General features: G+C 43.5%; 1 protein-coding gene across 1 annotated transcript in view; it reads left to right on the top strand.

Annotated features, from left to right (window-relative positions):
- Positions 1 to 12,175, top strand: part of nfatc3a (nuclear factor of activated T cells 3a) — a 72,661-nt gene that overhangs the window by 39,929 nt on the left and 20,557 nt on the right. Inside the window, exons 4-6 of the mRNA XM_029113511.2 lie at positions 10,045 to 10,244; positions 10,967 to 11,139; positions 11,277 to 11,417. Coding sequence (XP_028969344.2) covers positions 10,045 to 10,244; positions 10,967 to 11,139; positions 11,277 to 11,417 — 514 coding nt within the window. The remainder of the gene's footprint in view (positions 1 to 10,044; positions 10,245 to 10,966; positions 11,140 to 11,276; positions 11,418 to 12,175) is intronic.

The raw sequence follows: 12,175 nt of genomic DNA, 5'->3' as shown, positions 1-12,175 counted from the left end.
ATTAAGTCTTACCTTAATGTCAAGTAAAATGGTGGGTATGTGTAAATACACTTAGTGGATAGGAGATTCAGATTCTGAACCGTATGTGAGTACGTTGTTGACTACACTGCGTTGGTACTTTAGTCACAAGAAGCTCATGCTACCTTACCTTATAGGCGCACATCATCTAACTGTAGGACTCATATTGTATCACTTAGCATACCTAGTTTCCGCCACATGTACTTGTTTGCTTCAGGGCCCTTGTTTTAAGTTAGGGTTTTTATTTGATCCCCCAGATTGTGCAGTCGTTTCGGGAGGTCAACAAAGGTCACTAACTTGAGGGTCTCCTTCCCATGACCAAGGGTTCACCAGGTTATCAGGGAGGGCAGTGCAATATGCATGAGAGGAACATGGGACCTTATCCACACAGTGATCTAACAGCCAATCACTGTTCCCATGGACGTACATGCATTTATATCTCCTAGCATGGGTTAATAAGTAATATAAGGTAAGATGAAGAGATTAGTAGAGTGAAAACTGAAGACTCATTTTGTCTACGACTACATCTAGTAATTTAAGAATGATCTTTAGTACGTTTGGCAGCCAGTGTTGTTCCTATAATGGTGACAGTGTGTCATGGAACACTATGGGGCCATGGTTCTTTATGGAGTGTTTACACTTCCCTATCACTCATAGAACTTGCTCATAAACGGTCTGGGGATCAAGCGGGTTTGGGACAGGGACAATTATGCTGATAAGACTAAAGTGTGTGATTCTTATAATACCTACTATAGTTTAACTTCCTCTTTGCCTTTCAATATCTAAGTGTTATCTGGGGACATTTATGGGGACAGCTCTAGCTGGGGACGTGCCAATGAAAAATGGGACTGTCTTCCGGAAAATGGGTCACCTAAATATAAGGTACAGTGAGAAAATTGTAATCTTGTCCTGTGTCCCCTTCCCTCCAAATGAAGAAACACTGGTGTACTGCAGAAACAAAAAGCTACAGGTCTGAATGTCATAACAGTAATCTGCTAACTAAAACGTACAGTAGCCAGACAAACAAAAGTGAAACAATGTGACACTGTTTACTTGGGGCTGTTTGGACAGAGTTGATTCATGCCGCTGGGTTCTGCGTGGAATGCTGCTTATTCCAGTGCAAACCATGCTAGGCTTCGCTACGCTAAGCTATTCCAAGGTAAACATTGTCTGGGTTACGCTAGGTTAACACTAGGCTAAGCTCGGGCTTCTCCTCAGGGGCTAGCCTTTTTGCCGGGCAGGAACGAACACCAGAATTGTCAGGAACACCTGATTCTTGGAGGCGGGTAAGCCCAAAGCCTTAGCTACAGTGTCCACACATGTGCATATTTAACCGCCTTAATTGTGTTCTTGCTGCTTCGATACTAAGAGAGGGATTCACACAGTGGGCAGTAAATACAGGGGCACGTAAATGAACACAGACAGACTACAGGGACACACACACAATATTGGGTGTTAGGAAACAGATTTGTATGAAACATATATTAAAGTGTGTAAATATCAAATTGCCATTGAAGAAATTGCAGTTAATCTTTCTCTTCATCCCTCTTAATATCTCAGAATGAGGCCATGGTGTCTGATAACAGGGATTTAAATGCGAAGATGAGCCAAGGCTGTTTAAAGGTCAGTTTATACCTGCCCAAGTCGGAACAGTTATCCACCGTCTCTCATGTCAATCTCGGTCAGAGCAAGCTGGGATCATGTCTGTAGTGCATTGGTTGAAATTATTCAGCACAATCTTGTCCATTTCACTTACTAAGATACTGACAAATCACGAGGCAATCACCGCAGAGCACAGGCTCTCTATGGTTGTTGGTGGAGTGCAATCATTACAGACTGCATGTCTCATTTCAGCAGCTGATCATGTCTTTTCTGTGACTGATACATTTTCTGCAGCATAGCCTGGACACAATGATGCAGGTGAAACCTATCAAAATGTTTAGCTACAGGTGCTGACGCTATTATTTCTTCACGTTATAATCACTACAATGCACACATGGCAATACTTGCAAGTGTTGTACAGTGCAAGTAGACATTGTTCTAATGCTCACCACAAATGTGGTGTAGTGGTTTTATGACGGAGACAAAGATAAATACTGGTAAATGATTTGAAAGCGGGGAGCTTTATAGATGCAACAACTGTAGTAGCATGGGCTGTGAACAGATCTGTTGTGGCTGCTGAAAGAATGCTGATTCAAAAACCTGGGTACTGAAGAGATATGCAGGTTTGGCACGTGTTTCTAAAAAGAATTCCCACTACCTTTCAATAGTTGGGTTTTGGCCCAGTTATTTTGAGGGAAGACATGCTTCTTTATATTAAGTAGAATGCATTTAATAATGTGCGCTATGGCACAGACGCTGCCCTCTCCTATGACAATTTGATTTGTTCAAGAAGTCTTAATGAAGCGTTACGGGTTAAAAAGAAAAGCCCTCATATTTCCATGGTTCCGGGGGTGTTGAGATCAAAACTGATGGTTGTTGGTCTGGTCTTAATTGACTCTGAGTGCATTCTATTTTTCTCTCTCTGGCCAGAGCTACTTTAACCCCAATGTCAGAATGTCCTCACTGACTACCAGCGACGAGGCTGGCTGTGCTTCTAGTTATACATAACCCTTCGCGTTTGTCACTCAATACTGAATTTGCCCTGTCAGTTTTCTACATCCCTCTTTTCCACTGTGATAAGTCCTTGTTCTTCTATGTTGCTGTTGTGGCACAGATTTGTTGACTCTTGGAGATGGAGGCATTTGAGGCGAGGTCCTGCTCGGTAGTTTACACTGTGCCAACTGACCAGAGCTGTGCCAACTGACCAGAACCTACTCCGGGCTCTATTTGATGTAAACATGATGTAGGCTGTAAAGCTATGAGGCCCAGTTCTCATTTGATGTAATCTAAATGAATGTGCCATGAGATGACAAGGAGAGCAAACTAAGAGGGAGAGAAAGATGGAGAGCTTGGGAGAAAGAGAAAGAACAAATGACACGAGGCAGAGAGAGACGAGAGACATAAGATAGAAGGAGGCTGAGCTTCAAGCAGATGGAGAAGGTGGAGGAAAACAAGGGTGAAACATGGAAAGAAAGGGGGAAGAGATTGTGAGCTTGGAGCAGATTTGCAGAACCATATACAGGCCGAGCATACAGTAAACGTTGCTTTTGTCTGTGTGTGTGTGTGTGTGTGTGTGTTGTTGACCTTGTTTAAACAAACGTCTCTCTGTGCCCTGGTGTGCTGGGTAAACAGCAGGCCTGTATGTGAACAGTGGTGTGGTGTGTGTGTGTGTGTGTGAATGTGCGTGTCAGAGCAGGGACACTGCTGAACAACACAGGCCAGAGGCCTCCCATGACCTTGACCACCGCTGTTCCCGCTGTTGCATCTCACACGCGCGCACGCACACACACACACTTGCATGTGCATTCTCTCCCCCTGGATGTAGTTCGCACCAGTGTGTGTGCACTCATAGACACATGCGCTGGGCGTTGTCATGGCAACGGCAGAGAAACAAAGAGAAACAACCTGGCAGAGGCCGCCTCGGTGAGAAAGAGTCTTGTTACAATGGGGGGGGGGGGGGGGTGATGAAAAGGGGAGGGAGAATGGAGTTAGGCAGGATGAAACATGCCGCTCTCAGTGTGAAGTGTGGCAGGCTTCACTCCCAGCCCAACCCAGCCCCCGGCCCAGCCCGTCCCTCAACACTTGTGTGTGCTTTTTTTTTTTCTTTTTGCAAATGTCAAACATTTGACACAGGGGCTGTTTAAGTTTCTCCTTGTTGCATGTCACTCTCTTCTCTCTGGGCCCCGCCAGGCTGTTTACCCTTCTATTACTGGATCAGTGGAACAGATGCCACCGGGAATCAAAATAAGACACTTTATTTAGAACCCAATCTGTAACAGTATCCAGAGGTTTTATATTTAGGTAGCGAGAGTTAGCCTAGCAGGCAGCCTATGGTTTTATCCCAAATGGCATTCTATTCCGCACTGTAGGGCACTGCATTCGACCAGAGACCTTGTCCAAAGTAGTGCACTATGTGGGGAGCAGTGTCTTTTGAGCCACGGACCTATATCCAGCAGCAGCAATGCTGTGTCTGTAAGACATGTGACTGGTATTAATGTCAGCAGGTTTAATATAACTACTGACTGATTTGATCCATCAGGTCTTATTGACCAGCTGGTCGGAAAGGATTTGAGGAGGTTAAGGAAGTGCAGAGACCACCCTCCAATGGTATTTCACAGTGACCATGGATTTGGAGGGGGCTGAAGGGCTAATGTAAAAAAGTGGGGAGAGGGTGGATGCGTCGGTTTTTGCCCTCACATGCTGTTTTGTGTTTACACAACACTCTGCGAATTGCAGTATTTGGAAAGGTGTACCGTAGCCTTGCTAAGATGTCGGGGCTAAAAAGCGGAAAACGTAAGGAAAATAGTTATTTTGGAAGTAGCTTTAAATGTCTGTGGCCGCTAAATTAGCCAACGATGTGTTATGTTTCTGTTCTGTTCTACCGTGTGGTTTTGACTCATTTGGGAGTGCTGAAGTTGGCCTTTCTCTCCTCTACAGTTCTGTCAGGCCCTAATCACTTTTGCCTGGTGTATTATTTGATTTGGAACAGGCTGTGTCTGTTGAGTGTGTGTTTGACAATGTGGTGGCTTACTACCAAACCTGGGCCTCGTGTGTAGACTCCTAAAACTGAGATGTGTTTGTGCAGTACTACACATCTACGCAAAGTTCTCCTCAACGATTAACTGTATGTGTTCAAAGAGGAAGGTTTTAAAAAACAATAACTTGTACTTGATTGAATGTGTCTCTCCCTTGCTCTTTCCCACTCTCACAGATACCCCCCCCCCACACACAAACACACACACACACACACACACACAGTCACTAAATGTTTTTCTGGTTATGAGGGTGTGTTGCAATCTATGAATGAACATGAAAAACTCGTCACACTGATTTATATACACACATACTATACTAGTCAAAACTTTCGTCATTCATTTGAATGAGTAAGTTTGTCCAATATGTTGACTGGTACTGTACAAACAAACACGCAACATTTACTATCTTTGTGAGGATCCTAAACAATGTCCATTTAATATAGTATTTTTCTAAATCCTGAACTAACCCTACTTTCTACCCTGTCCCCTATTTCCAGCCATTAACTTAACCCCAATTTTAACGTTGGGCTAAACCTAAACCCAAATTTAAAATACCCTTTATGGGGACCACCAACATGTCCCCACAAGGTCAAATGTACCTTGGGTTGCTGTCCATGTGGGGATTTTCCCTGATCAGGATAATAAAGAATGTGTGTGTTAACACACAAACACAATTTTTCAGTCCTCACTTCTTTAAAGCTTCCATTGCCTGCTTGCTTTATCTATAATAGCAATAACAAAATGTAAAGCGCCTCACAAATCACATTGAAACTAAGTATAATGACTGAGCTTTGTGAAAGTAGGATTAAGGTTTCCTACATCTACAGGCTATTGTAATTTTAATTATAGAGGGATAACGACCAAAAGGTAGTTATGTATTTGACTTTGATGTGGTTACAGTCAGATCCAGTCCGCTTTTGCCAGAGATTGGTTACCCTCTGTTTCCAACCTTGCATGTCTCCTAGTCCAACCTGGGACTTTACAAAAACCAAACATTTAGAAACAATGTTCATATTAGTGATGGCTTCTGTGTAGGTGGAAGAGGCTGTCAAAGTGGATCTGCTCTTCTCTTCCTCTCTTTAGAAGCTATAAAGGACTAATCCCTTTAGTTGGCTGGACTGTTCACCAACCCTTTCCACTCAGCAGGGTGCCATGTGTTGTGGATGCCACGGGCTCTATCCATGGCTGTGGCCTTGTTTCTAGGCGAAGAAGTGGCACTGTCTCTGAGGCTAAGTGCCTGGAGTCTTTGTGTTTATGTTTGTGCTTGTGTGTGTCACAATGGAAGACATGGATGTGACCTCACGCTTTGTCTCTGCAGCCCAAAAGCCTCTTAGCGTAGTCAGGGCAGGGTCAGGGAGGGGGCTGCTTCCCCAAGGACCAACCGGATCATGTTTAGAGGGAACACAGACGGTCGCTCACACACACAGACACACACACAGACACACACACACACACACACACTCTTATATTAAGCCCAGCTTGGAATGGCTGTATAAATCTTTCTCTGTCACAGTCAGTTCCATCCTAGGTGGACACGTCTTCCATTGGCCATCAGGTGCAGTTCACTTGACTGCCATGTGACTTGGGGTGTCGCGATATACAGGTGTTCACGATAACCGGGATATTACTATAATGAAATATTGATATCATGTTAATAATACGTGTATGATTGTACGGTATTCAATAGGTGAAAATGACATGGTCTTTTTCCTAAAACTCCTCTCGGTGTTAGGCCTCCTCTCGGTGTGTGGATCTTCTCTTCATCAGTTCATCTGGTTGCCGTTTCACTAAGTGTAATTGTTGTTTTTGAATGCTTACATTTTTTAAATTTGTACAGTTATGGTTACAGACTTTCTCTCCACCTCTCTACACTTGTATTTTGAGTGTAATTCGTTTGCCAAGAAACAGACAAAACACTCAATAAACAAAGTTGAAGATGAATTTGACTGATGGCATTCATATTATTATTTTTCTTCATATTTTCTCTAGATATCGCGATAATATTGTTATTGTGAACTCTTTTGGCCACGATAATCGTGCAGTCCAGTACACAGTGACAGTGAGTGGGAATTAGTAACCCTACTGATATGTCCAGTACACAGTGACAGTGAGTGGGAATTAGTAACCCTACTGATATGTCCAATACACGGTACCAGTGAGAGGGAATTAGTAACCCTTCTGATATGTCCAGTACACAGTGACAGTGAGTGGGAATTAGTAACCCTACTGATATGTCCAATACACGGTACCAGTGAGAGGGAATTAGTAACCCTTCTGATATGTCCAGTACACAGTGACAGTGAGTGGGAATTAGTAACCCTACTGATATGTCCAGTACACAGTGACAGTGAGTGGGAATTAGTAACCCTACTGATATGTCCAATACACGGTACCAGTGAGAGGGAATTAGTAACCCTTCTGATATGTCCAGTACACGGTACCAGTGTGGGAATTAGTAACCCTACTGCAGGACTGTGATGTGGCTGTCATGATGAAATGTCAACTCCAAGAATGGAGTACAAATAAAACCCGGGCGCTTTGAAATGGACTCCATGTGCTGCTGGTTATTTCTTGTAGAAACAGGTGGAGCTGGGCTAGTTAGCGGAGAGGAGAGTATCCTTAACTGGTTGGTCCTAGCAGGCTGTGCCAGGCCTCTATGATGTTGGATCTACTGTTTGTTTTCGTCTACCCATGCACACCCTGAAGATTAATTATCATGCTAGACCAGACCAGCCAGGCACTGGAACCTGAAACTAGGACCATGAGGGGCCAGCCCATCCATTCCCTGTACCACGGCTCCCCCTCCTACCGGCTTGGGAGGGCCCGTGGACAGCCTCAGGGTCCAGGGGTCACAAAGAGGGGTTTAGGATTCACAACATAAATGGGATCCCCAAACTGGATCCCCGAGCTGCATTTTCTTTCATGTGTTTTCTGGCCTCAGCAACTCCCTCCCGGTCCAGATCACTGAGGCTTTATGGTCCTTAAAAAGCGTTCTACAGTATTTGGCCTTAAAGTAGCAGAGCTTTACAGGTCTTTACCATCCTGTGTCATTACCAGTGGAACCAAACCCAACTCATCATTTCCACTGACTCCATCAGGCCCTCTACTCAACCCCCGCTGGTCACCATCAATGCAGTGTAGAGAAAAAATTGGTTCTGAAAATAAGAACAGGCTAACATAATATCAACCCAATAGAAGAGGCTGACAGGATAATTTATGATTTTGTGAGCAAAATGGACAAAAACTAGGAACGATTAGAAACCTGGAAAAATAATGTAAAAAATATTTTATGTGAGAAAAAAATCAATGGAATTCCAACAAAAATAAAAGTAATTTACACAATACCACAGTGTGTCATTCTTTAAGATCTGGAAAGTAAACAGATGTTTGTTTCATCACTCTGAAATACAGACCAGTGTGGCCAAATAATTGGTTTCAGCAAGAGTAAATATTTTCAAACCAGGCACCTGTGATTTTTGGTGGTTGGTATTTTCCTTAGGTTGACATGTTTCCATCCAGACCATCGTTTCACCATGATGTTGTTCTGGAAATCAGGCCCATACGACAAGTCCAACTCTCAGCCCTCCTTGCCTTTTTCACTCTCTTTTTTTTCTTTCCTCACCTAACTGTTTTCTTTCCCCAAACGTTAACAGTGGCATTTGTGGGTGATGCAGACGGTGGAGTGGGGGATGAGGGTCAAGGCAGTGTGGCCTGGGGCTGGTCGTGTCTCCAGGGCACCAGTTAAAGGCCTGCCTCTGTTACCCTGGCCGGGTTGCCTGCTGGAGGCGGAGGGGAAGCCGTCCACTCATCGTGGCCCCTGCCAAGCACAACATTCCTTACAGTGGTGGGATTGTGTAGCCTGTGTTTTCACTGTCCCTCTGCGGAGGAAGGGAAGGGCCTCTCACCTGCCTGGTAGGCCGGTGGCCATTTTGGCTCCTGAAAGAGCTGCGTAGACTGTCCGGGGCTCGGGCCAAGCTGACACGCACCACGGTTGGGTCAGGGTCGTGGGTGTTGGTTGGTATTTTTACTCACAGGTGTTGTCTAGAACCCAAAATCACAGCTTTACCAGTAAAATGTGGTTTAATAGGCACACTATACCTCACAGAATTAGTTAAAGGTCATGACCATGTCTAAGAATTGTCTTGGGTATTACTTTAGCTGCGTAGGTGACAGCGGTGTACGTTGAGCCTAATGGTTCATTCAGCCACACTTTGTTTCTACACAAAACTGATAGTTTTGCCAAATATTTAGGATGATGTCCTTGTTTCATTCATTCTGTGAAGGAAGAATCAACGCTAGTGGCTTCATGATGCTTGTATCTAAAATAAAGTCCATATTTTCTTCTATACATCAGTTGAGGTCTCTAAGATTGAATGCAAGGTCTTAAACCTGTAAAATAAGAGTGTCATTGGAGTGGATTCATATTTCTAAATGTGAGCAAATTGCAATGAGGTATGTTGAGGAAATAGTTTAATCAGTGGGCCTCATCTGTGTGAAGGGGTCGTTTTTACGGGCTGTATTAATGATGTGCCAAATTGCTAAAAGAAAATTGAATGATTGTGTTGCAAAAAGGTAGTTATAATATTTAACTCAGCCTATGCTTAAGAGAAGTGTCTTCAATATAAAAATGTTTACATTCATTCAGATTATTTCCAAGGTCATAAAAGAAATGCAGGAAGCAACAAATGCCAACATATTAGGCTCATCCATTCTAAAAATGCGTAAAGTAATGGGCACAGTCTGACACTGCATGTCAGGGATGACTTGTTGTTGTAGATTTTGTAAGACATTAGTTTTTTTATCCTGTGATAAGATAAGGTATGGACCATTTCTAGATGATGTTTTCCACTCACGTTGTGTCCCCCTTTCTCATGTTTTGAAAACGTGTCTCCTTATTTTTTTTGGCTGTCTCTTTGAGTAGCTGCGACTTCTTCAGGGTTTGTCACGGAAAACACTGGGCTAAGGTCTGAGATGGTGGTTACAGAAGGGATTTCAGCGGTAATTGTACACATGTGGGTTGGGATCCCTGTTAAGACAGAGTATATGCAGGGGGAAACTATAAGGGTGAACATCAGTACGAGTGTGTGTGTTGGGTGTACGGGTGTATGTGTGTGTTGACCTGTTTGGAGGCCAAGCAAAGAGATCCAGATTAATCTCCAGAGATCCTGCCAGAAATATCTGACTGACTGGGGTTTCCACTTAAATTTTTCAATCTGACATTTAGGCTAGACTCTATCCAGAAAAAAGAAAACTGGGCATTGGGACACAATGGAAATGTACAGAGGGTCTGGGAAGTGCATATGGACTCTGTCTGTGTACTCATGACTGGTTATATGGTATATGTATGTAACCCCCTGATTCTCCTCTGCTATCCCACCCTCTGTCTCAGCTGATGGGCTACAATGAGAAACCAGTCAACCTACAGATGTTCATCGGGACAGCAGACGACCGCTACCTCAGACCACACGCTTTCTACCAGGTGCACCGGATCACAGGGAAAACCGTTGCTACTGCCAGCCAAGAGATTATCATCTCCAGCACCAAAGTTCTGGAAATTCCTTTGCTTCCCGAAAATAATATGTCCGCCAGGTACATGTCACAGTTGCTTAAAAATGAACATTATTCAGTTGTAATATGAGCACAAGCACAAAGAAAAAAGCTTTAAGTGTAAGCATATAAGGTCAGACACACACACACACACACAGTCCAGTATTACAAACCTGGTGGTAAAATTCCCTGAACCTAACCTTAACCATAACCATTATCTTAACCTGTACCTAATCCTAACCTTAACCTCAATAACCTTACCTTTTAACCTAAACTTAAACCTTACGTTTCACCATAAACCCTAAGCCAGAAAATGTTGTCTTTCCTAGTTGGGATGTCCCCACATGGTCAGTTTTACATGTTTAATTTACCTTCTGTGGAGTTTTTGTCTCCAGAAGGTAAGTAAAACATGCGCGTGCGCACACACACACATACACAAACACACTGGGGAAATTATGAGAGGTTTTATTAACTTATTACCCTATTGCTGAATGAACCGTTTTGTATATTTAGGCCTATATTTGTAAGCTTCTGATTTTCATATATTATCGGATTTCCAAGCCCTTTTGTCTTAGATTCCCTCTCCTTTTGTGTTCAAATTGCAACATTTACTGCATTTGTGTTTTACTTAATATTGGACTTATTCTAATTGTATCATTGCAAAGGTTTGTTATCATGTTCATTCAGCATTCCACTACTAAATTTCTCCATTGATACCCAATCGGGGGTGTGTTGCTTAGCTCCCCTCCTTATCTTTCCTGCAGTATTGACTGTGCTGGCATCCTGAAGCTGCGTAACTCCGACATCGAGCTGCGGAAGGGGGAGACGGACATTGGGCGGAAGAACACGCGTGTTCGAGTAGTGTTTCGGGTTCACATCCCCCAGGCCAACGGGAAGGTTCTCTCTCTCCAGGCTGCATCCATCCCAGTGGAGTGTTGTGAGTGTCAGGCCCTTGCTCCAGTATGACCCCCTGACACACCCACGCAGCATTTTTCTCTCTAACTTGTGGACATATGTACATTGCTGCCTGTCTCAACTCTCCTCTGCCCTCCTCTACCCCCCCCCCCCCCCCAGCTCAGCGTTCTGCCCAGGAGCTTCCCCAGGTAGAGAAGGTCAGTCTGACCAGCTGTCTTGTCAGTGGAGGAGAGGATATGGTGATCACAGGTTCCAACTTCTTCCCAGAGTCAAAGGTCATCTTTCTAGAGAAGGGCCCCGGTAAGTGACTTTTAGAAATAGCATCTCACACACAAGTGGGAATGTTGATGAATTCCTCATTAGTTGACTCGTTATTCACAGTCCGTTGAATCAGTACACTAAGTATTTTTTTAATTGTCCTTTTTTAAAAGGGGTCTAATATCATAACGCTATTTAGTTCAGCCAAATTGCACAGCAATTACTAAACAGTTTTTGGTCGGATGTGTTGTCCCTGGATCAGGTTTGGATAAGATATTGTGGCTCCAGCTGAACTTAGTCATTGTTGGGTAGAAAACAAGCAGATTTTAATAAGGACTCCTGTCAGTATGTCTGGCTATCATCAATGTATTGCAAACGCGGGTTAAAACAGATTCCAACATCTGATTTACTGACTGTGGAGGCAGAACCAGTCTGACTGCAGACCACCCTTGCTCCATGTCACAACTAGATAGAAACACCTGGGAGAACAGTCACATTCATGCCTACTACAGCCCTGGGGAGATACTCACTCCATGCCACATTCCCACCCATTATCCCTGCTCTGCTATACAAAGCATCCTTTATTGTTCTGAGTCATCCATAGTATTTTACTACTACTGTAGCCAAAACTATCTACAGGGAAAAAAAGCTAATGCAGGAAATCAAAATGACATGCTTAGTATTTTCATGTATTTATTATTCATATCATTTTGAAATCCTAACATGTTTTCAGTCTGGGTGTTTTTTTGCATTTACCTTTTTTGGTGAAATCTCAACACAAACATCTAGCCTATGTCTAA

The sequence above is a fragment of the Esox lucius genome, chromosome 2 (genome assembly GCF_011004845.1).
Source record: "Esox lucius isolate fEsoLuc1 chromosome 2, fEsoLuc1.pri, whole genome shotgun sequence".
Lineage (NCBI taxonomy): Eukaryota > Metazoa > Chordata > Actinopteri > Esociformes > Esocidae > Esox > Esox lucius.
The sequence above is the reverse complement of the archived record's forward strand: the minus strand, read 5'-3'. Positions and strand labels throughout refer to the sequence as shown.